General features: G+C 39.6%; 1 protein-coding gene across 8 annotated transcripts in view; it reads left to right on the forward strand.

The window, feature by feature from the left end:
• Positions 1 to 16,341: 16,341 nt before the first annotated feature.
• Positions 16,342 to 25,744, forward strand: part of ACTN2 (actinin alpha 2) — a 69,889-nt gene continuing 60,486 nt past the window's right edge. For 2 of the 8 annotated variants that reach the window (XM_080389114.1, XM_080389108.1), the window contains exon 1: positions 16,345 to 16,822. In XM_080389114.1, the coding sequence (XP_080245240.1) occupies positions 16,688 to 16,822 (135 nt within the window). In that variant the 5' untranslated portion in view covers positions 16,345 to 16,687. Of the gene's footprint in view, positions 16,823 to 25,744 lie in introns of all 8 variants that reach the window. The other 6 variants (XM_080389110.1, XM_080389109.1, XM_080389113.1 and 3 more) reach the window with 6 other exon arrangements.

Here is a 25,744-nt window from a genome sequence, read left to right on the forward strand (position 1 = left end):
ACGGAGCCTGCGCCGCGCGCCGCCCCTTGGCGCCAGTTTCGCGCCTCCGAGCGCGGCCCCGGTGTGGAGGGGACGTCCAGGCCTGTGAGGCGGGGAGAGCGGGACGGGCGCGCAGCCGGTGGGTCTTGGCCCGCAGCACGGGCGGGTGGATGGAGAAGCCTCCGTGAGGTGTCTGTGGCCAGGCGTGCTGCTGGCCTTGTGCTGAGCCCAGCAGTGGGGGGCTATCCCCTCAGCAGCGTCTCAATAGTGAGGGTGCGTGCAACAGGAGTAGCTCTGTTACTGAAATCTCGGAATGAAAAACTTTTCAACACCAATGTGATGTAGATAAGCAGACACTTCTTTATTGACGGCCGGGTGCGTGAGTGAGTCCTCTCACGATCAACGCACACCAAGCTTCAAAATCATACACCTCATCTAGAACTTATTCATACATATTCATTAAATATTCATGCATAAACATAGTATTTCTCAAAAATCATTCACATACTCTTGCTTTGTATGTTAATTAGCTTATCAGTCCTTCGCGCTTGCGCATATTCTTCCAAGACTTGTGGGCAGGGGTCTTTGGGAGGAAGGCCGTAGGGCTTCCTCATGGTGTACTTTTCACCTTTTGCCTGGTATGTGATGGTCGTGCAAGTCTGCAGTGTTCTTATCGGCCTGAGCTAATTTATGTCCTTGTTGACCATCTGTTTCTTCTGCTTGTTTCTTTTAGTCGCTCCCTCTAGATAACTTATAAACAGGCTCCTTGTTAGAGAAAGTTAAAGAAAGAGAAACAGACTCCTTTCATCAGTTATTTCATTAATTATTTCTTTCAAACTATGGTTACATGACCTAATTACTATACCTACATTCTTTGAGGAAATATAAGTTCTTAGCCTTGGTACAGGGCTGTACAGAGGATTTCATAGCAGCTTTTGTTGTGCAACTACTAGTTTCATTAGAATATATTTCTTATTCCTCTATATTTCTATTAAAATAATTTTAGCAAATCTTTAACAGCTCCACCTCAGGCTTTTTCCATATCTGGAGTGAGTAACGCTCAGGGAAGTGCAGGATTCCCCTGAGTGCAAAAGGTCATAAAAGCTACTGTAGTGTGTGGGGGCTAGGTCCCAGCTGCAGACCCACAGAAGTAGGTTGGAAGAGTCCCCTAAAAGCTGTCTGATTTCGCCCCAGAGCAGGGCCAGCTTGGAGCCAGTTGCTCAGTTTTGGTCCAGTTGCATTTGGAGTATCTCCAAGGATGGAAATTCCACAGCTTCACTCAGGGTTCTCATCCATAGTTTGGTTGCCATCAGGTTGAAAAGAAATTCCTAGTATTAAAAACTACAATGTCTCCCACCAGCTTGTATACAAGGCTGCAGGGTTCTGTGCTTGGAAGTTGGTGCACAAAGCCAGAAAGGCAGCATGGCTTGTGAGAAACCAGGAGAAGCCTGGAGAAAAAAAAAAAAAAAAAGCAGAAATAAAACTAATTTCCGTTGATGTCAGTGGATGGACAAAATGATGCCAAATACAACAATTCCAGCACCAGATCTGTACAATTACTTCCATGTGTTTTTGAGAATCTGTGTAGTCCATGGCAGAAATAACAAATCTGTTCACATAGTAAAGCTGCCTTCTTTGCAATCATTTAGCATATAACAGCAATACAAAAAGCTGATAGAAGTTTAGGGTTGCAGAGAATTGTTTAAATGCTTAATTTTATCCATTAGGAGTATCCACTGATTTCAACAAGGCTTTGCATTAAGTTAAACCTTTGTAGAGAGGGAGCAGAGAGTGGAAATGAAGTTGGATGTCTGACATTGTGTCTGATAATATTTGCTGGTGCCTTGTCAGGGAGCATGTATTGTGTTACTTGTGACAGGTGTTACCTGGGTGTAATGACAGCCATGGCTGAGCTGAGCTGATGAGGGTCACTACCACTGCAGTTACAACAGTGGCATTTGGAGGATATTACTGATTTAACAGGTTTGCTGTTATTTTTCTGATTGTTCTCACACTGAGATTCTGATCATTTAACAAATGAGCTGGCTAGGGGTGGTGCAAACCAAGAGGCCAATTTATTGCACTTTTTCACATGCCCTGTGGCTTTTGTGCATCTTCTTCCTTTATGAAACATTATGTGGCCTTATTTTTGGTATGGTTTATACCTGCATAAATATGCATGTTTCCATATCTAAAAATACCAAACATTAAAATATGTAGACTTTGCAAAGGACAGAAAGCTGCTTCTAAAAGAGAAAAGTACTAATTTTTTAGCAATGTGATTCATTATTTGAATACTATAGTCAGAAAGATAAAATAGAAGTTGTAAACACTGACATATGTTCAGCTTTTCCAGTACCGCTATCCCGCTCTATTCTTTCCCATGGAGAGCTGTAAGGCAGGTTTTATACCTCTGTGCTTTCTGTTCCATCCTTGTTTGGTTTCAGAGTAAAGCTGGGATTCCCTTTGGAGGTTGAGGAACAGAGATACCTTCTGCAGAGGGAAAAATACTTGTTCTTGATTTAATTCTAAAAAAGTGTTTCCTAGGAAAAATATAAAACCAGAAAATCTTTTAGAGAATATGCTTAGTTGTACTTTCCCAGTGGTGAAGCCTGAATATCACAGAGATTTGCTCCATACTGGACTACAGAGACATACCTTTCTGAACTTAGACCCAAGCCTGTTTCAATCGGTCCTTTTAGCTTCTCCGTGCCTGCATTATCACATAGGTAGTCTGTACGGGTGGAATTCTCATAGCCATACTACAGCTGTGATCACTGTGTTTGACTGATTAGATTGTCTGTTAAAAAATCTTGACGTCTTAGAATATAAATTGTCATGTGCTAATTTTTGTTTGGGAAAAAGTGATCTGCTTCAAGCATTTTCTGTAAGCCTATTCACTTGTAAACATTGGCGTGTTTGAAAAAAATTGAGAAATGCAAACGCTAATAAACTTAATGTTCTTTACATCTGGGTAGATTTATGCTACTGCTGGAGCAAATATAATTGATGTCTTTATACAGATTAAGATCTAGTCTTTATATTCCTTTCCTTCCAATTCACTTCACCAGCTGTACATATATAGAGCTATATCTACCTTAGGAAGTAATGCAGCCCAGTTGGAGGAAATTTGTGGAATGAAGTGTGCTGAGGAACCCTTGTCACACTGTGTGCATTTCAGAGATCTTACACAGACTAGATCTTGTAGACCAAATTCCCATTAGGTGCTCTTGCAGAATGCATCTTCTTGTTTGGTTTCATGTGTACGCAATGCATGGGGAGGAATTTCATTCAAAGAGAAAAAGGGAATCACTTTTGATACGTAAAAGGAGTGTGTTCAGTAGCATTCAGTTGTAATATATCAAAATGAAGATTAAGGAATTGAGTACTACCTATACAATTTACTGTTTACATAAAAAGTTAGACTGTGTTTGTATTTAGTACTCCTAAGTATGCTCAAAAGCTTATTAATTCATTTGCTAGGATGACACTTCTTTTTCTTTCTTGTACCACCTCTTGTAATCTAGTGAGCCATGATGATTTTGGATTACTAAAACAGTTCTGAAGGAGGTGGAAGAGATCCACCTTCCATGTGCTTAACTGTCACTTGCTAGTAATCTTGGTATGCTCCCTGATATTTTCCCATTGCCATTTCTAATAGGGAACGTGACAATGCCTGACATCTAAAATACGATGATTGCACCGTAATGAAGTAATATTAAAAACTTTCTAGGATATGCAAAGAAGACTGTAACTTCCTTAGAGTGTATCGAGTTCTCTTAACTTTTGAAGCAAAAGTAGGTGTTAACAGTTACATGTGTTTAATGTGGGTATATGTATACTAACTGACCTGTAAACTGATCTGTGTTCTGGAGCAGTGGCTTGAACATCTTGTAAACCAAGGTAATCTTATTGTCAAGGGGTGTGTTTTGTTTTGCTATTGGTTGTAGGAGACATGCCAAAGTTTTGTACTTTTGGAAGCTGTGCAGTTAAATCTGCTGCTCCAAGCTAATCTGTGTCTTGTTCTTAATTTGTGTACATCTCTTCTCCCTATTGGAAGTGTATAATTTATAAAAATACATCTGTAGTGTCTGAATTTATAGAGTTACTGTAATTATCAGGAAGAACAGTGCTTTATTGTGTACTTTAAGGCTGCAGTAATGTATTTTTCTCTGTTTTCAGTTCTTTCTGCTGCCAGTGACAATGCAGCAGTCACCCTTCACCTCAGGACGTTGTGAAATGATGAGACAGTCTGCAGTGTGTACATGGATAAGGCCTTGAGGCCATTATTCCCTTGGCTAAGCTTTTGTTAGAAGCAAAGAGATTTGAGACATTGTATCATGTAGCAACACAAATATGTAAAATGAGAGAGTTAAGATTTGTTTTCCTTGTGTACCCTTCCTTCCCTAAGGGCTTGATCTTTTTATGCTTACATTAGTGAAACTCCAGAGTAATTCTGATGGGGTCAGTGAAGTTGTATGAGTGCACAGCTGATGTAACTGAGGGCAGAGACAATCAAGCATAATTTGATGGTGGTTGGGGTTATGCAGAATTGCAGTTCTCATTACTGGAACAGGACTGAAGGGAGAACAATTCTTCAGTTGAACTGAAGGGCTGGAATAAGCTTCCTTGCTAGGCAGTGTATCAAGCACATCATCGACTCCCTGACCACTGTGGCAGGCAGTATCGTGTTTCCCTGTCTTCTCTTGGGAAATCTGTTGCAGCTTCCCTCAGCCATAAATTCTCATGTGTAGCTGCATTCCAGATCTAATAATAAATAGGAACCCTCTGGATGGGGTGGTGGGAAGCTATTTTTGGACTTCTACTGTATTAAAGGCTTTCTGATACGGTAATATAAATTGAGGACTTTTGAATCAAAATTTTGTAAAGGAGACTTTTATATATTCTAGATAAGGAGAAATAACCCCCAGATAAACAAATCGGCTTCAGCTAGGCACATGCAGAGAAAGCACTGGCTTGAAAAGGGTAGGGAATAGTCCTCCTTATAATTCCATTTGTATCCGTTTGAGGAAGGTCTAGTTTGCCCCAAAAGCATCAGGGAGAGTAAGAAAGACAAATGGATATGGTGAAAAACGGAAGGAAAAAACAGTCCTTTCAGTGCTGAGCTACTTGATGAATTATGATTTTTTTGTTTGTTTATTGTGTAAAAAGTCAGCTAGAAAGTTGGATTTTAAGGACTGCACAATTGTTGCAATGAAAAATAGGAAAATACACTGGAAAAGTCTGTCATGATTTCTGTGATTGTGATAATCCTTTGTCATGATTTGATATTTATTAGATTGGGAAATATGATATTCATGTGTGTATAGGTTAGATGTTTATTATTATGAAAAGATACCTGTGCCAGACAGTCTGAGAGAGTAGGTGTCATGGATCTACTGTGTGGTAGTTGTGAGTCACATTGTTTAATGCATTGGGAGAACTTGGTAATCAGAGTGCGGCAATGTGGCCGTTAGGGACTTGCATGTAATAAGCAACAAGGAGAGTGTTGTGTACTAGGAACTAGACATGTCCTGTCTTTCATAGCAGGGCTGTAAACAGTAAAAGAGACAATAAACTGAAGGATGGGGAGAAGGAGGAAGTGATCAATATGGAACATGCTTGTTTTACTGCAGTACACTCTCACTATTGCCTCCCTCAACTGCCTGTTATTCAAGCAACTGACAGCATTGGAACAGGAGTAGATCTCATATGGTGCAACTACCCATTCCTGATCTGCAGCTGTTCAAACCTCTATTTGCTTGTCAGCCAGCCATTCGCCTTTTTTATTTTTTGTTTGGTTTTTTTTGTTTGTTTTTTTTAAATGCTGAGATTAATCACAGCTCCTTCCCTGAAGGAGAAGTAGTGTCATTCCTATCTTGATGCACTAAATACAAACTTCAGCCTTTTCCCAGGCTGGCTATTGAAGCCAGTGCTGCTTTAATTTCTTCATTTGCCCTAGTCACTGCCAGTCCGCAGGCCTGCTGAACACATGGTTTGAACTAGAATTAGCTCACAACTTCATATGACAATGCCTGAAAACAGTATGATCCACATTCAGTAGCAGAGAGGAGAATATATATCTGCTGGTTTTGCTGTGCAATTATATTTGGTTACATATTTTTATTCATCCACTTTCTAAAATTTATTTATTTTACATATTTTTGTGTAGGAATGAGTTACGCATTCATGTAATGCCTGGCACAGAGGCACTGGGAACACTGGGAACATCTGAGCATTTTTTAGTGTATGTACATATGCATATAAATATATATGTGAGAGATATTAATACTATAATATTTGGAAAGTATTAGAAAGTCAGAAAGTGCAGTTCTGTGATACTGAATTATACCAAGTATCTGCAATTACAAAAATCCACCAAACCTTTCTCTACATTTCAGTGCATTTTAGAAAATGTTTGGCTTTTGTACTTGCTTTCATTGTGCATTGGAAACTGTTCATGCTTTTATATATCTTGGGAATTCTTGGGGAAAAAACCTGTTATTAGAAGAAATAGTGTGTTTGATTTAGATGATGAGGGCATGCAACTGAGTTTTAATGATAAATCTAGATCTCCGGATTTGGTGATTTACTAGAGGTGCCATATTTTCAGAGTTAAAATAGTGGCCCTGCTGTCTCAAGATGATAAGATGCTGTGCTGCCTTTCATAAAATAGTCTTGACAACTGGAAATGTTCTTGTTAACAGCTAATAACTCTTACTGACAAAAGTATATTGCCAGTGTTTTATCCACTGTATTTCTTACTCTCTGTCATTCTGCATGTATTGTGTATGCCAGTAACTTCAGAGAGTTCTCTGCAGAGAAACTACCTGAGAGAGATTTAGAAGACCAGTGATATCAGAGGCAATTCCTCAGCCACACTCAGAGGAGGGTGCTATTTCTGCAGAAGGCTTGACAGGCACTTAGTATAGTGGGTAGGAAGGCAGCTTGGCCTGAACAAGTAGTGAAGGGAGTGTGTGGTGCTAAGGATCTGGTGATTCTGCCACTGATGCTGATGCACTTTGAAATAAGCCTGGTGGCCAGAGATGAAGCAGTTCCTGCTGCAATGCTCTCAGATACTGCACAGGAGAGGTTACGCTTCAAAATCTTTCTCACTTTACTTGTGGTAGGCTCCCATTGGTTTGCAATACCTGCTAATTCTTAACAGTGTGGTGAAGGGGGAACAAAACATTTTTAAAAATGTATGACTTACTTAATCTTTAAAATGTGCCTGGTCTGTCTGTGTCACTGTAACACATTTCAAGACTCTTTTGTGTGAAATACAACAGACAGATCTGAGATGCAAAATACGATGTTCTTTCTTGAGCAGAAGCTGTGGTGGTTATGTAACTGTTAATCTGCACTGGAAACCTTTAGTACTTAACATTTTGTATGAACTGACTTCTAATTCAGAACTCATTTATAATTGCATAATTCATAATGTATTTATGGTTAGTTGTAGAGCACATATCTTAAAAGAACATCAAGATCACAAGTCAATTAATGGTAGACTGTGCCAGAGTTAAGTTTTCCAAGCAATCTTAAAATTCAGCTGCTTTGTATGTATCACAATGCAGATTTTAGTTGCAGGGTCACAAACTACTTTTTCTCCAGAAATCCTGCTTTGTTCAGTTGCATAAGCAGTGCTCTACAGCATTATGATTTTTTTTTTTTATTCAGTGAAGGTCTGTTGCACTTGATTAAAGCACATTTGCAAATACATAATTTATGATTTTCATTTCTGGTCATCGCAGTATTTGTAGTTGTCTTCAAGTATTCAAAATCTATTGGGTATTTGATTTTCATATACTTCCTTATATTCACAGCATTAGTTTTATTTCTGGTTTACAGAAAGAAAACTGAGCCACATGCTCTAAACTGCCCATAGTTCCATTTCCCCTTCCAGTGGATAGTTTTAAGATAATGAATGCTGGTACTATGGAATTTGTCTTTTCCCTAAAGTACTTTACAGAGTACATTCGCATACTGTCTTTTTGCTCACTGAATAGGCCTGGTGGTTTGAATATGTAAGCCCAACAGAATCCTATATTTGTCTGGTATTTCCATCATGCATTGTTCTAAACATTCCTGCAATTGAAAGTGCAGTTTATGACCCTCCTGACTTCCACCACTGGTATTTCAAGAGTGAAAAATCAGGCCCTACAAATTTAGGGCCTAATCAGTCTAATTTTCCATGGATCATCTGTGTGCCAGGGTTACCCATGAAGGAGATATAAGAGGGATTGCTAAGCCATGGGCCACAGTGGTGTTCTAGTGTTCTAGAAGTGCATTTTTAACTGAGTAGTCACCTCTAGAGAAGTCCAAGATACATTTGAATCCATCCACTTGAACTGAAAAGTAAGCTTTCTGATGAATGCTTTTATCATAGGAAAAGACTCCAGGGGAAGATGTGTTCAGACTATCTCAACGGAAAAATGAATTCTGAAGTTTGCTATAAATACATGTGGAGCCTTACCAGCATATAAGTAGGTTTACCTTTGTCCTAGTTGCTGACTATTGTCCATATGAACTGGAAAAATACCTAGAACAGCATCTGGCTTGAAAGAAAACACCTTGAATTTGATTCAGTTATGAAATTCTGGAAGATTACAACTATTCCAGATTCAACTATAGGACACAACAGAAATCTAGTCTGCCCATTAGTACAACTCCACTGCATTTATCCTATAGACAAACTGGTTTCAAAGTGGAGAAACATGCAAATACTCTCCCCTCCTGCTTTGCTTATGCTAAACTGGACTTATGAAGGGAGAGAGGTGAGCCAATTAGGAAACAAAGGATTTGTCCACATTCAAAGGGACTGAGAATATTCAAGAGCCTTCACCACGAGTAGGTTATTGCTGGTAGATCTCAAGAGCAACCAGTCTCATACTGGAAAGTATGTTGTACAAAACTGTTACCTGAGATGAGAATATGGCCAAAGTTAGTGAGACAGATCATAGTTGGACAGGGAACAATTGACTTCAGAACAGGAACTGGAAAATTCAGGCCTTGCTGCTTTTGTGTCAGGCATGGCAGGAACATTGCTTGTTTTCTCAGTACTGATTCTTAATACAGCTGTGTCAGAGTAAAGCTTTGTTGGGCAGTATGTAAGGACAACAGTGCTGAAAAAGGAAAACTTGCACTGTACATGTTGCAAAAAGAACATGTTATCCCTGTTTGGCAGTAATTCAGGTTGTACCTCATGCTTCCTTGTACAGTGATGAATTTTTCCTTTTTACTAATCTTTGTATCGCTCCTGTGGAATGAATAGTAAGTAGCTAGTATTCAGTTTGAGACTGGCAATTTGTTCAACCAGGTTGCCTTCTGGAGTGTGTAACTTTAATTTAATTGATGTTAGTGAAATTACATTGGTGTATCTGGAAAGAGAAATGAGGGCATTGAAACTGCAACTTGTCTAAGGTCATTCAGTCAATCTGTACAAATGCAGCGTCTGATATCCAGTGCCCATATCCTGTGCCCATAATCTCTACCTCATACCTCAGTGATTTAAAACCTGACAGGTCTCATCTGTGCCTCTTAGATAATTACTGTCTGGAAACTCTGACTTAGTTGATGATGTTTGTTTCTAGATAAATAAAGGCATGTTGTCTATGCATTCCTTATCTCACATGCACACCCCTCTGTTCTCTTTTCTCAGTGTAACCAAAACTATTGCTGAACAATGTTGTGCTTTTCTAGAAAAATAGTCTCAGGTAAATCAGCTATGGGTCACAGGCTGGCTCACTGAGGGATTTTTTTAACTGGTTATGTTCATGAAGTACAAATTCTATAGTCAGTTGCAGGCTTTCACATTGCCCTAGCTGCACAATTTCTTCCTTGCTTAGTATCTTTGTGCAGTAAGGCTAAGCCAACATAAAACAGGAACACAGCCAGGATTCTGGGAACACATGATGGTGTGAAGGTTTCTTCAGAAGGTTTGTAACAGGCCATGCTATACCCCTAGTCCTGCCCCTTGCATTCTCATCGCTGAACCATTTTTATAATCCTGGATCTGTCTCACCATTTTTTCCAATCTTATGCCAGCACTATTTGTAGGTTCCCCACCTGTTACTGTGTGTATTACGTTGTAACAGTCTGTATATCGTTCTACAACTTCAGTGTGTTAACAGACTGACTGCAGTGTTGTATATAAATTACCATAGGCATTTCCCAGTTTTTCCTTTGATGTTACATTTTTAATCTGTGCAAAGCATCTATTGAAGCTTCTGGTACTGTTTAGTTCATGATCTAATGGGAGTTGCATCTACCCAGACAGGAACCATTAAGCAAAAAAGACACCCTCGAGAGGCTAGCTCAAGGGATAAGGGAGTTCAGGTGTCATGGTTTCTTCTGAAATATTTAATAGGAATGTGTCAGAATGCGAGGTCTGAGGGCTCTTCTCATTCATGAAAGTTACGATCTTGTGTAGTGCTGCCTGGCAGTCGCCTTCAATAGAGGGTTTGCCCTCTGCTACGTTACATCTTTCAGCACTCACATTGCAGTTTGTGATTGTTATTATGTATCACAGTACTGCCTGGTGATACTGTGGCAGGGACCAGATGTTGAATGGTTCTTACTAATATCTGCCTTGAAGCTTTTCTGGAAACCAGGACCATCTGCTGTATAGGCTCCAAGGCTCCAAGTGTGGCCCTGCAAGCAGTAGGGGCACCCCCTCCAGAGCGTAAGGGACCCTGAATGCCTGAGCAAGCCTGACGTACTAGAATAGTACTAGGCATTTTTGGATGCAGGCTACACACAGACCCGAGAGACAAACATGCAGGTGAAGGGTGTATGGTAGGTAAAGCACACGTAATTTTTCTGTAGGCTCCTCAGGGCTTTTAGACAGAAAAAGCCTCTGCTCCAGGGAATTTGTGTTCTAGGTGGACATGAAGGGCCAAAGGAAGCATTGCTGAAAGTGTATCACAAGCAGCTTGTTTCTTTTTTGCTCAGTGAGAGTAGTCTAATGTGCCGACACTTAGCTTTTTGGGAAAATTTTATCTGAATTGACTTGCTCAAGGTCACATAGGGCATCTTAAGCTGGTATGGATCACCCGATGTCTCAGCCCCGTGATTTTCCTTCCACACAAAAGGTTGGCAAAAGCCAGTGATCTCAATGCAGTCAGCATTTTCTCCATACTCCTGAAGCCCAAGCTATGCTTTGGTAGTATTTGTCTGGCCTATAAATGTTTCTTGCTACACTTCATCCATGGCTGAATTTCAGGGACAGAGTAAGTTGTCGCTATATATAGCTGATGAAACGCTTCGGGATCTGCTGACAACGTCAGTTGTTACTATGAAGCCAGCAATGCATTTTTGCAGCTCTTTCTCCATTTTTACTTCCAAACCTGACCTTTGAAATAATATACTTAAATTAACAATAATTATAACATATACTTAGCTTCCGGTTAGTATCACCACACATGAGTAGCATGGGCATTTTTCAGAGCCAAAGTTTGTGCCTCTTGGTGCTAGATGTGGGAGGGCTAACTAATATGCTTAGATAAAATCAGAATTTTGGTTCCCAGATGTATGCTCTCTTCTCTACTCTTTTTAGGCCTTCCTTCTTTATGTGTTCATTTCAGGAATATGAAGCGAGTGTAATATTTTTTCACATGATCTCTACTTACTGGATTTAATTCCTCAGTTTTTTTCTCAACTTATGAAATAGTGTGTTTCTTACATCAAAGAATGTGGGATATGTTTATAGTATTGAAAAAAAAAAGTGTTACTTCTCTCCAACTCTAGTTAAAAAAATAAATGCATTTCATAACACACCCCACCTTTCAGCTTAACTTTGTTCAGGAAATTTTTGTGTGATTTTTACAGAATCCAACATTTTGGCCCAATCTAAATTGTCAATATCTTCTTTAAATAATACAATTTTTTGTTAGTTAAGCTTTAAACTAGTTGATATTTGCTACAAGCAGAAGTGCATTTTAAGCAACAGCTATAACATGCTTTGAAAATCAAAGGGCTTTTTGATCCCTCATCTAAGATTCTGTTAACAGTTTACACAAGAGAATGATCACTCTGAATGTAGTTTCTTTTATCTTTCTTCAACTTCTTTCTTGAGAAACCTTCATACTCTTCTTTTTTCACAAAGAAACAGGCTCTGCCCCTGAAAAGATGATTGCTTAAAGACTTACTGACTTATTGAGCTCTCATAAAGGTTCTTAATCTTCCTGTGGCCTTTCTGAGACAGTTTTGGCATATGTGACTATTTTGGTCTTACACAGAATTGTGTATAGCAGAAAACTAACAGTGAACATTTTCACATTGGTTGATTGTTTCACAGGTGATTAAGTACACAGAGAAATCTGACTAATTTCTTATTCTAAATCACAGTAAGTTCAAATAAAAGAATGATCTGGGGAATCATTGTTGCAGTGTTCAGCATTTTTAAAGTTTTATTAAAAAGTTGGTGTTTTATTCTCATTTTAAGATTATGTGAGGGAAGAATAAACATCAGGTTGAAGGGATTGAAAGTCTGGTGAACAGTGAAAATACAGAGGAGTGAGTTCTTGAGAGAATGATATGATGGCTTTTGGGGAGCCAATGGATGTTAAATATAAACTGTGTGAAACAATTTCCATTTCATTAAAAAAAAGGTTGACACAGAAGGTGAAAACTGTGCTTCCTTTAGTTAGAAAAGCCCTTTGGTTCTCAAGGAGCCTAATGCAAAGTCTGCCAGGAGGCTTTCACTTAGGTGGTATTAGATTCAAAGATCCTTCATAAGTTGGAACTGTGGTAAGAAATACTGACTTGAGTTCACTCGCAGACCTGCTGCTCCTGTTAGGAAAGTTCTGGCCTTCTTTGTGCTCTTCGTGCATGGGAAATAATATTATGTTGCCACAGTTTTCTCCTGGGGTAAAGGCATTCTCCTGGGTACACCCTTACTAGCATTTATGTTAGTGTGAATGACAACTGCACACCTTTTGCCAAATAAAAGATAAAAGCAGTTCAGCTCTGCCATCTCCATTTCTGATCTCCCTGTGCCACCTTATTTCTTCTAATCTGTTTGGCAACCATGAGTATTTTTTTTAATCTTACCACATTACAAGCAATCTGTGTTATTTCTGCCCTAAATGTACCTGCTGGCTTTTGGATATCTTGCCATGTCAGCTTAAAATTCTGTATCTATATGGTTCACTGTGTTTCTTCCTCTTTCTTAACTTGGGACTTCTGTCCTTTCTTTCCTGTTCAGCTGGCTTATTTCTGTTTTGATTTGATTTTCTTTCTCCTTAGGCACACAATGTGGCTCTAGGACTCTGCCAGCTTTAGTGGGGATAGTCCTACCTGCCTCTGATGAAGGAATAAGCTGATTGAAGCACACTACTTTATTCATACTACTTTGCTGGGCATAGCTTTCCTTTCTCTAGGTGAGCTGGAAGAAGCGCCTCCCCTTCCACTTCAAGTTTGGTGTCAGAGTTCCATTTTGGCTCTTTCCACTACGGACCTCCATTCATATGCTTCTCACTTCCATCCACACAGTTTGTTTATAAAATTAAATTAAAGTAGTAAACAAAATACCAGATACTCCTCCTAAAGCTCCATCTATAAATATCTCCTCTGCTGCCTGATTAAGGGGCAGTAAGCAGTTATTTAGAGAATCTAGAACAGGTCAGAGTCCATCAAGATAGGCGGTTTTTTTAAAACAAGGATATTCCATTTAGCTTCCTGTTTCATAGGTAAAAAGCCCAACTCTGTCAAAATGCACACTAATGAAGCTGAAGCCCCCTATTTTGACACTTTCAGAATGAAAAAATCAGCTTTTTCATTCGGAAAAAAATTATTAATCCAAAATGGGCTAACAAAACCGACCCAAGGTGTGTTTTGAAGGACTTGCCCCTTATAGAAAAATGTGGGTTTATTCCTGTTTGGAATTAACTTGAATTTTTTTAATCTCTCAAACTAGCTGAGAGATACCATCTTTCTAGCTATTGGTTCCTTGGAACAATTATGACATTTTTGTTTTGTTTGTTTTGTTATGAAAGTACTAAGTTTACCTATGTACGAAGTAAACATGAAAAAATGAACAGTACCTTTGCAGCAGTGGCTAGCTAAGTTTTGAGCAAATCCAGTTATTTTATGAAAAAATAACCTTCTTTCAGAATTCTAGAAAATCTGGGTAGATTTCCCTTGGATTTCCAGAAATCTGATACCAGTCCTAATCTACAGTGTGATCGGTGATCGGATTTCTTTGTCATCATAATACCTCAGGTTTTTATTTCATGACACAGGCATTCTGGCCTGTGTTATAGGATGAGGGCCAACAACTAAAATGTGGCTTTTAACTAGTACATCCCTGTATGAAGCCACCAGTACTGGTGAGGCTCACCTGTACCGTGCAGCTGGGAGCGTGCGGTACCCTCTGACTGCATCCATGGAGATCCCCAGACAAGACAGTGTGGAGGAAAGGTGTGAAGCTGGTTGCAATGGTTCACCTCTAATGAGGCAGTGCGTAAAAGGTCTTGGGTCTTATCAGTGCAGGAAAGCTCTTTGCGCAGGAGCATCAAAGCTTTATGTGTATACTTCTGGGATTTTTCTGACTTCTTCCTCCTTTTCCTCTGGAAACTTCTCCTGTGCTGTGGGTCGTGAATAAGAAGAAATGGTTTTACTGATTTCAAAAGCTTGATTAGTCATTTGGGTGATTGAAATTGGACATGTATCACAAACCATGGGTGACTACCCAGCCATAAAAATAAACCACACAAATTACACCAGCATACACACAATGTGTACATACATGAAATATTTTGTTTTGTAATTGAAAGTGTGTATGAGTATCCTAAGAGAATGCTCATCTGCACGTGAACAAAAGTCTAGGCATAGCATTCATCAATGTTTGCTTCATTATATAGATGGAAATGTAGCAACCTTGAGAATATTTGCAATGAGCAGGTGAAAAGCACGTGCTTTTGCCTTCTGACTTTGCTGCTTAGATTTGGAATTTGATTTTCATACTGTTTATCTTACAGTATGAACATCACCTTTGAAAGTTCAGCTTGCTTTGACTGCGTGGAACATGTTGGCAGTCCTCTTCTAAATTCCATTTGCAACATTAGTGTTGCATTTACAAAGTTTTTTTTGAGCTGATGGGTAGGTATTAGCTGTACATGTATGCATGTTCTTCTAAATTGCATGGACTTCCGGGGTAGAAGGTGACTTGGCAGAAAGTAGAGCTTTAGTTAGCAATACAAAGTGGAGGACTTATGCTGTCTAACTGTTAATTATTCTGGTTATTCATTCACATTGGCGTAGAAACCTATGGCTGCCTTTACTGAACAGATTTCTCCCTTATGTATTTGTCTTTTATGGTTTCCAAAAGCTCAGCTTTGGTGAGCATTTTCTTCATCTAAGTAAGGTTCAAATTGCATCCAGTGTGGACACTGCTAGAGAAGATTACCTTGGCTGGTGATAGGTGCAGGCATTAATGACAGGCTACATGAACAACGTACTAAACTTGCCGATTCCCAGAAGAAACATTGTCGCTAGGGCAACTGAAATGATATGACAGGGGAGATACAGGACGTGCTTGCCAGGATGCTTGAGCTCAGTGCTATCTTTTCAGCTTTTACCCTGTGGAAAGCATGGGTGAATCGTTCCTGTCACACATTTAAGAAGTTGTTGGTTCCACAGACTTCTGATCTTTAAGGTCTCTTCCAACCCAACCCATTCTATGATTCTATGTACTGTGTTTCCTGGATGAAAAAGGTGTATGTTGCTTTTCTAAGCTGTGCTTTCTGGTTTAACTCCAGACCTGATCTCCACTGGAACTTGTTTCATTTCTTGGGCATCCTTGTCTGCACTGGCTCTTGTGATCTTTAATCCAAAAAGGGAAATGTGGAGTGACTCAAGGGTCCACGCAGACTTCAGACTAATGATAAACAGTGTCACACTGCGTTAGTAATCATAGATGGGTCTTGAGAAGTAGAAATATATGTCAGTAGGGAGAAAAAAAAAAAAAGAAAAAAAGACAGGTATTTTATCAAATTGGAAGGAGAGACAGTCAGACGAGCAGCCAACTTTTTGCCCAAAGCGCTTACGGGAGGTGTATTCCCGGGGTCAGCCTTATCGCCGCAGGCAGCCCCGCTGCCCTGTGAGGGAGCGGCGGGTGCAGCGCCCCGGGTCTGCCCCGCCGCTGCCCCGGCCGGTGGAGGGTGCCTGGCCATGGGGCTGGGGCCGCGGGGCCGCGGGGCAGGGGCCGCCGGCCGCGGGGCTGGGGGCAACGGGGCTGGGGCTGGGGGCAGCGGCAGCGGGGCTGGGGGCAGCGGGGGCTGGCGCCTCTGGCAGCGGGGCTAAGGGCGGCGGCAGCGGGGCAGGGGCCGCGGCGAAGCGGGGCTGGGGCCGCCGCAGCGCCACGTGACAGCCCGGCGGGGATAATAAGCCGCAGCAATGAGCCGCGCTGGGCTTCTCCGCAGGGTCAGCCGCTGGGACCTACAGCAACAGCAACAGTAGGGAGAGAGAGGGAAGGAGGGCAGGAGAGAGAGAGAGAGAGAAGGAAGGTCACCACAGGTCAGCACCTACCTGACAGTTTCAACCTCTGCTCTCAGCAAGACTTATCACTCCCTGTCACCTTGGAAAAAGAAAAAAAAAAAACAACCAAAGAAAGTAAAAAGATACTGCTACCTACAACCCATCAGCACATAAACTAAACTCAAAACATAGTAGAAGCCACAGCAGCTAAAGCTGATCTGCGGGTAGCATGAATAGCATGAACCAGATAGAAACAAACATGCAGTACACCTACAACTATGAAGAGGATGAGTACATGACCCAAGAAGAAGAATGGGACAGGGACCTGCTCCTGGACCCAGCATGGGAGAAACAGCAAAGAAAGGTCTGGAAATAATGTGTGTCTGTGCTTCTGTGTGGAATGATGTCTTCTCTTACTGCCACACTGTATCTGGAATTGCCAGGGCTGTGCAGTAAGAGGTTCTAATTTCTTAAGAGAATATACTTAACATTTTTTTACGTTATGTTACAATTATACATCACATTATATAATATATATTAGCTATGCCATATGTTGAGGATAAAGCATTAACTTTTTGGACTCTTAAGTGAAACCTGTGTAAGGCGAAACTAACTTACGAGCATCGGGAGTTTCTTTTTATATTGCACTGGAAATACCCTGTCAGTACCTCTAGATTTATATATTAGTATTTCACTAATTTTTTACTTCACATCCTGGGTCTTTTTTTCAGGTAAGTGGTTTCTGAATGAATGTGTGTACCTGATTGCTTTTCAAAAACAATAAATTGCAATTCTAAACAGGGAGATGAATGAGATGCTTCAAAACTGGTGTGCAAAAAAGTGTGCAATATTTCTGAGAGCAGACTGAGAAATCACTTTTGAAATTGTGATCTTGTGAGTCAGCTCTTATGAGAATTTACTCTTCATTCTGAGTGAATGATCTGACAAGGAAAATACTGCCTAGAAATGTATCCAGGCTAGATCTGGAAAACTATAATTCATGATTAATTTCCCACATGCCAGTTTGCTGTCTGGGAAAAAATGCATCTGCAAATTCCTTGGAATATACCATTGTAGAGGAAATGGTTTGTGCCTTTTAGGTGTAAGAAAACCATCAAGTACTGCCCATACTCTTTTTCTGAACATAGGCAGAAATTATAATCCCATCAGCAGTTTTATCAATGGTTTGGTACTTCAGTAATATTTGTGATTTCTAATTTCTAACTTGAAACTGAGTTTTAAGCAGCATATGGAAAAGAGAGATGAAACATTGTAAAGGATTTGTTACTTCCTAATGTAAAAGGTGATGTTGAAGTCACAGCTGACAGATCTGGGATTAAAAGGTTATCTGCTGGTTACAAGAATGAAAAGAAAAAGGGAGGAGGGGAGGGAGAGAGGGAGAAACAGTGCTCTAGGCAATGAAGTTGAATATGCTTTTTGCTGTAGATGAACAGCTCACTTCAAAAACTGAAGTTGCCAATTTATATCTGATGACAGCCTGGCCCACTGTTACAATCACAGCTTCTATAAAAGCTATACTATAAAAGTATAGCTATAAAAGTAAGAGCTATTGAATTGTTGGGGCCAATGGGTTTGCTTTTCTATTAAAATGAGTAGAACCGATATTTTCCTCTCAGTTTTTACTTGTAGCCTACCTTCTTCTGTGAGCTTTAGCTGGTATTATTCATTTTTGTACATTCACACCTGTTGATCCTGGATCAGCTTGTACAGGATCCTGCTGTATGAGTATCGGGGGAGCAGTTCTGGGCTAAGTTAGAAGTTCATTTTTCTTGATCTGCCAGCTCCTGCAACTCCTAACCAATTATTAAGCTGTACACATCAACACTGACATTTGTTTTAATGTGACACTCTTTAGATGGTGAACTATTATGTCTTACAGTAAGAATGGAAATTATCTTAGTGCTTAAGTGCTTTAGTGATTTGAAACTGCTCAGCCATAACAGGTCGTGGTTACATCTGGTTAGGATTCAATCGTCCAGCATTTCAGAGAATTCTGTTTTTAAAATAAAGAAATAATGGACAGGTTACTAGGTAGTCAGCACTCTGATGCAGTTTTCTTACAGTGCAGATAAATGATAAAAAATGGAGTTTGAGTTCTGTAGGCTTTCTTATGTTTACAGTAAATGTTTTGACTTTAAACAGAAGAGTGGTGAGTAGTCAGTATAAGACCCCATAGCAAATTTTTTGTTTCCATTCCTCCAAACAGACGGCCCTTCAGCAGAAAGTCAGGCTTCCACACTGAGAAGTCAAAGCAGACTCTGCTTTACTTATGTAGAGAGATTGTAGCTTTGCTACTTTATGTTGCCAATTCCCAGGGCTTAGTTTTAATATTAAACTGATACCGCAATTAAATAAAATTTAGGAGAGGGTATCCTCATTCCTTGTCTTGGAAAGGAGTGAGAGCTTTTTATTACGTGAAAAATAAGTACTGTCATGATAAAGGGCCTGATAAACTTCATAAAATGTCAAGGCTTCTATCTTTCTTTAATTGTTGCTAAGAGAGTTGCAGAAAGTGCTTTCTTTATTTCCTTAATTATTAGGAGAAGATTGCAGATACACGGGCACAGATCTTTGTTCTAACTGGCAATATGATATTGAAAAGTGATCTCAGTGGAGCCCTGGCAGTTGGCAGCATATATTTTGTATTAGACAGTCTTGGAACAAACCAAAAATAAATGCCATTGTTTCTATTGTGGGCTGTGCTCTCCAGACTTGCCATTTCAGTGATATGCCTGGTATGAGATCTGTCAACAGATGCTGGTAGCACATGATGACGTCCATAGGATTACAATGGATGTGACGCCTAATTATAACCATGGTTCATAGAGTATTATGGTCTGCTGTAATCCAGGCTCCTTGGTGGTTGCAGGTGTCAGAATAAAAATGAAGCACACTACAGGAAAGGAAGCTGAGTTGTAGCTTACCTCTGTCTCTCTGAATGTGAGCAACAATTTAAATGTTTTAGTTGGGATAACGTTTGTCCTGTGTCAAGTCAAGAAAACACAACAATTTTATCATTTGCTGCATTAGACACTACTGGTAAAAACTTAAAAAGGATCATATGGTTGGAAATTTCAGGCAGCAACTTTAAAAAAAGACTAAATAGTAAAAAAACCTGTATTTTGCATGGACATGCTGTCTTCAGTAGGAAATAATTAGAGAACCACAGCCTTGCTGTATTTTGAAACATGTAGATCGGAAACTTCTGAAATCTGCTCATTTCCTCAGTACACTTCCACTGGCCACGTGTGCTTAAACAGCAGTTGAAAGATCTATGAAAGTGGTCCCTGGTTTCTTCAGTACTACACTGAAGTATAATATATACACTGAAATATAAAAGTATTGGAAATCAAAAAGTCTGGCCAGAGGGGTGGGATTCTCTTCTTCACTCTGCTTTGTAATCTTGGGCAAGGTCAGCTCGCCTCAGAAGAGGATAGCAGTGATACTTGTAACAACTGATAGAAGTGGTTGGTTTTATGGTACATCAGGCTAGTGATTAGCTGTCTTTCAGTCCCTACCCTGCTGGACATAAAAATCATACTCGTTCATAGTGGAAGACTTAAAACCTGATTTCTCTTTTCTCCATGATAAATTTATTTTTTAAGTTCCAAAAAAGAAGTTCAACAAACATAAAGAATCTTTTAGTTTTCACTAGCCTGTATCTCAATATAAATAAGAGGAAAGTAGAAAAATGAAGTGTCCCTGCAGCTTAGGAAACAAAGCACAATGACGCTAGCTCAAAATGCAAACGTATTGTTTGCAGTGCATTTGAACTGCCAATATCACTCAGTGAGCTGTGTGTTAAATGGTGCTCTTTATAATTTGTATTTTTTCTATAAATAATTTATTATAGGAGTGTGCTTTTTTAAACTTTGACGTGAAATGTGGTTTGTTAGTTTTTCAAGGAAGTCTTAAGCCTTCAGGATAACGATCTGAAGGTTGTGAAACAGGTGTTATCCCTTCTTCAGGACAGTTGTATTGTACTGTAAAGCACTAAACAGGCTCCACATATTTCATATGGGTTATTCAGATATATCTGACACTGTTGCACTAATAGATGTAAGGAAAGAACTGGAAACATGCTCCTTGCCTTACTGATATTATTGTAGACAAATGGTCTTATTCTAGATTGCTGCATGGCCCTGATACGAGCACTTTGTTAGTGCAGAAGGGTTTTAATTTAAGTGTCAATGCAATTTCTGACCATTTTAATGTTTTTTTACACTGGTGTAAAATAAAAAAGAAGACTCTGAATATTTCTTTATCTTGATATTGCACTCTTTGTGAATGCAAATCTTCTTGATGACACTGAATGCTGTGCATTAGTGAGGACTTCGGAAAAGGTTCTTTAGGAAAGAAGCCGTGTCTTTCCAGTCTTCAGAAGTACATACCACATTGCACTTTCAGTCTGACCTATAAGGCTTTATCTGCATTGCCTCCTTTGGCTGGTAATACAACTCCTGTTATCCTTGCAAATAAAAAAAAAAAAAATCATTTGAAAGTCACGTGTATGGCAAATTGTTTGGAAGAAGCTACCAGGACTACAAATTATGGGCAACATTCTTCTTTTTCAAGTGTTGCTGCACCTTCATTAAGTTCAGCAGATTTGAGAGGTTCATTGCAGCCTAAAAGAGAAATTGACCTTGTGTGCTGTCTGACTTCAGTGTCTATAAATAGAGTTACAGTCAGTGTCCTGAATTCACTCTGAAGTTTCTATGGTCTTCTGTTGATGGAATCGATATCAGAAATCTCTTCCTGGAAACAGTCTACTGGTGAGTGAGAAGATGGATGAAGTAGTAGAAGGAAACAGCTTCATTCTTCAACCAGGAAGAGGAGGAGAGAAATAATCAAGCCTGAATGAATGAAAAAGAGATGTAAGGCAGAAGAACACTGGCAGGAGGGTCTGGGAGCCGCCAGCAAAATTCAGTACTGTAAAACCACTCCTCATGGATTTACAGGCTCTGGATTGAAATCATTGTGATGGAGAATATAGCAATATCTACAGTGTGGACAGGGCATTCCAGCCTATGTCTCACTCTTACTGAGATTATATGGAAATAATCAAAGTTGGGTGGTGTTTTGTGTTTGGGGTTTTGTTTTTTTTGGTGTTGGTTTTTTTTTTTTTTTGGGGGGGGGGGGTGCGGGGTTGGCAGCAGTGCTTGGGTGGTTTTTTTTTTTAGGCTGTGCAAAATTATTTCCTTGAATAATCAGCCTTGGAGTTAAGTAAGCTCCCATAGTGCGTAGAGATACCATCCATCTCTTGAGAGTTTTTAATGAGGTGACACTTATTACCCACGTGGAATACTAGTGGGATTGTTGAGAAGGCACAGAGATTCCCCTCTGCAACTGAGCAATATGAACAGGGTCTGGATGAGAGCCAGCAGTGAATGTAGGGGGTGTCATAGATGCAGAAGGTACACTCCTTTCTAAGAGAGTATCAGCCTTCTCGTTACTTATTCCTAGTATTTACCCATTAACAGTTGGATATTTCTTGTAAGGATGGGTGTACTGGCTTGAGTAGCTTTAGGACTAATTTCAGGAAGGGATTTGATTTGTTAGGAAGAACATCCTTCTGATTTGAAATCAGAATGTTAATCAGTGGAAAAATATTGTGCTATACTGAATCCTACACTGCAGTTCTCTGCCTCTACCTTTCATGCACAGAATTAGGATGACATAAGTGTCTTGGGAACTCTGTAGGCTGAAATCAGGATTTTCTATTGCTACCAATAGTTCAAAAAACAATTTCACCTTTTTAGACTTTTTTTTTCCCTAGTATTCAGCCAATACTGTGACTGTCTTCTATAGAAGAATGTGTTGCCAAATTATATATGCCACTATAGATGCAGTGTGCCTGTGGTAGCATGAAGTTTCAGCACTCCAAGGCCAAATGCTTCTCCTCCAGATGCATCAAGAATTTTCAAACAGTGGATGCCAAAACCTCTAGTATTAAAACTCAAACATAAAACATCTCATTTCCTTTTAAATCCTGGGTGCTCTTTAAGTGACCTCCCCAGTGGTAGATGGTCCCATATAGGGTCTGACCCAGAACTTGGTATTCAATGGACAGACTTCATTATTTTATGCCACAGCATGTCTTGATATTTCAGCGTATACCATAACTGCCCTAAACATTAGACACTGATGCAATGGACATGGAGTTGCAGTTTCTCTCATCCTAGAGATGCCATGATGGTAGAGACACTCTGTGTAGGAATATGGGATGTGTTTATGGCTTGTTCTGTACAATTGGCCTCTTAGAGATTAGTGCTTGTTAAAATAGTAACACGTTAAATTCTTCTTGCTGATGTTGCTTGTGTGGAATGGTGCTTGAGAGGAGCATGCTGAAAGGACAGTGGAACAACCATATTTTCTTAGTGTGCTTCATATTCTGTCTTGGAAGCTGTCAGTAAGGTGTGCAGCTAAAGAGAGCCCTGAAGACTGTGGTGCTGGTATATGAAGGAAAATTCACAGAAAGCTATTATGAAAATCACTTAACTAGAAATGTTTATGGAGGTAGTTTTTTCAAATGGGAAGGTTTTATTTATCAATATCAAGTGCGAGAAATCAATACATTACTCAATATTATATTTTCTATTTAAACTCAAACAGCCCTTTCAATGTTGACCCATTCCAGGCTCTGTGTGCTTTTGGTAGTGTTGTCAAATGGATAATTCCTGCAGTCCTAATTCAGCTCTTAATTGCCACTCACCTCCAAATATCTGCCAGCAATGGAACTGTATAGCTATGAAAAGAAATTATGTGAATCATTTTATAATGGGAAGCTAAGGCTACCTCCTACCTGTGTTCACAGGTACACACCACAGCCTCCCCTGAAATTCATATAGTAAAATGTCTGCTGATCCAATTAGTAAGACAATAAGGATTGGAAGAAAGTATGGATCTAAGTGGGTTTCCATAAGCTGTAACCAAGGTGCTTAAGAGCTAGAGAAAAGCTGTGTGTTAAGCAGTGGACTTTGCTATAATCTGTTGGGGGTGGGAGGTCTGCATCTTGCCATGGATCTGTGATGGGTCACTGGAGAGCTGAAGAGAGAGGCATCAAAGTTTTCTACTTGAAAGAGCACTGAGGGTCCTCAGCCCTGAGACCGCAGTAAATAGGGAATTCACACTCACACAATTTGTAGCCCTGTGCAAGCAAAAGCAGGGTTGAGGTATATCCCATAAACTAGTGAATCCCAGTAAAAAAATATCATGATTACATCACCAATTTCCAAATCAAAATAAGACAGCTCTGTAAACTGAATTGTGACCGCTTCTTGCCAATGGGGTAACACAGTTCAAAATCTTCCAACAAAGCCCTTCCATCCTCTTACAAATAAGACAAAAGGAGTTTCATCATTATAATGGAAAATTTGGATACCAAATGCCTAACATAAATTTAATCACCGCTGCATAAATTCTGATCCATTTAATGATGTTTAATTTAGGTGCTAATTTCTGTTTTGCACTGTACAATTCTACTGAATTAATTTCAGTGAGACTGAGCATTAGGATTTTCTTTAGTTGTGAATGGTGAATACTATATAGATATTGGTAGTATTTTAGAAGTTGTACTGCAGAGCCTGCTTATAGAAGGATGCATTGTATTTATATCTGGAATGTAGGTGGACATGGTTCAGGAAGAAGCATGTCAGTGAAATAGAACTAGATGGGAATTTGTGCTGCTTAGCTTTGTCCCAAGTCAAAAGGCATCCCTCCTGCATGTTATTTTATATCCATGCAAGCAAACACATATAAAAGTGCTTACACCGTTGGCAAAGTTGAGTTGTTTTGGATGGCTTTACTGCCAAGCATAATTTCTTCTGAGCCCTAATTGTTGGGATAAACAATGTGTAACTGATGTGGTATTCCTTTACTGTGAGCAATGAAAAGTTGCTGACTCTGAATATGTCTTTCATGGATATATATTCTTTACTCTCAGCTGATACCAGAAGCAGAATGTATTCACATCAAGCATTCCATTTCCTCCTAAATTACATTTCATACCTAGTAGTTTGGAGTGATTTTCAAGTCTTCAGTGTTTGAAGAACATAATTTCATGAAATGCTGTGATAAGGATGTGTGACATTTGTTCTCATAGTACCACTGGATTTATTGGTTTTAAATATGCCTCATGGTGAGAGACTTGATATAAAAAGCTGATCATAACTATACAGGTGCTATACAATGCTCTTTTTCTACCTCATAAAACTGGTCATGTATTTAAAGATAAAAGTTAGCTCTTTCCACATCATTTAACCAGCAAACACAATGTTACAACCACCCTCTGACTGTTTCTTTACATATTCTGTAGTAGCTCTTCCTGCCGGCAGTACAAGTTACTCTTCAATACAGATCAAGAAGGATTACAGGGCAGGTGTTCCTGCTCTGCAGGAACAGAACATCTGCAGAGGTAGAGGTAGAAATCTTTGAAATGGAGTGTTCCGCTTTTAGGAAAGTGTCACACTAGAAATGGTAGCTTGTAGAAATACACTTCAGCTGTCAGAAGGCCTGTCCAGGGTGAAGGAGAAGCTGACAGTTGTCTGGCTAATGTTTAGTTAGTTTCTATATTTGGACCTTAAATTTCTGTGTGTGCACACAGGTGAGAAAATTAGTCCTGAATTTATGTCCTAAATGCAAGAATGGGCACTGCTGCTTCTAAGTCTGATCCCAGTTTTCCCTGTTTTTGAGTTACAAGGACGTGTCACTTTGTCCATGTCTTCATCTCCAAAATAGTGGTTGTAATACCTATGTTCTGGCTTTACAGATGAAAGTGCTAAGTGTTTACTGTACTTGATATGAATAAAATTTTCCATTTACTTCAAATGCTTCCTTCCAACTGCTCTTAACTGTCAGAATCTCCTCAACTTGAAATCTGGTGCTTGTTCTTATTTCTCTTCAAACACCTGTAAGCAAAATCCATGCAGCTGCACATTACTTTCATAACTAGAAGAACCTAATTTAGAGCAAATGGCTTCTGCTCTGAACTGCCCCCTAGAAAAGCCTTCTCACTCCTGCTACCATAGCAGGAGTCTGCGGAAAGTGACTACCCTAGTCTAAAATTAGCATCTGTGATTATTCCTTAAGCATCTAAGGAAACACTCATATTTTTTATAGGTGTTGAACACCCAGGCATTTCCACTGACGTCAGGAGGAACTTCTGTCTATTTTGCACCTCCGAAAATCAGCCTGCTATTTTGGCACTCACAGAAAGGCTTAACCATCTAGCATTAAGTGATATATTTTTTTAAACTCTGTTTTATAT

Source organism: Falco punctatus (assembly GCF_963210335.1).
Source record: "Falco punctatus genome assembly, chromosome: 5".
NCBI lineage: Eukaryota > Metazoa > Chordata > Aves > Falconiformes > Falconidae > Falco > Falco punctatus.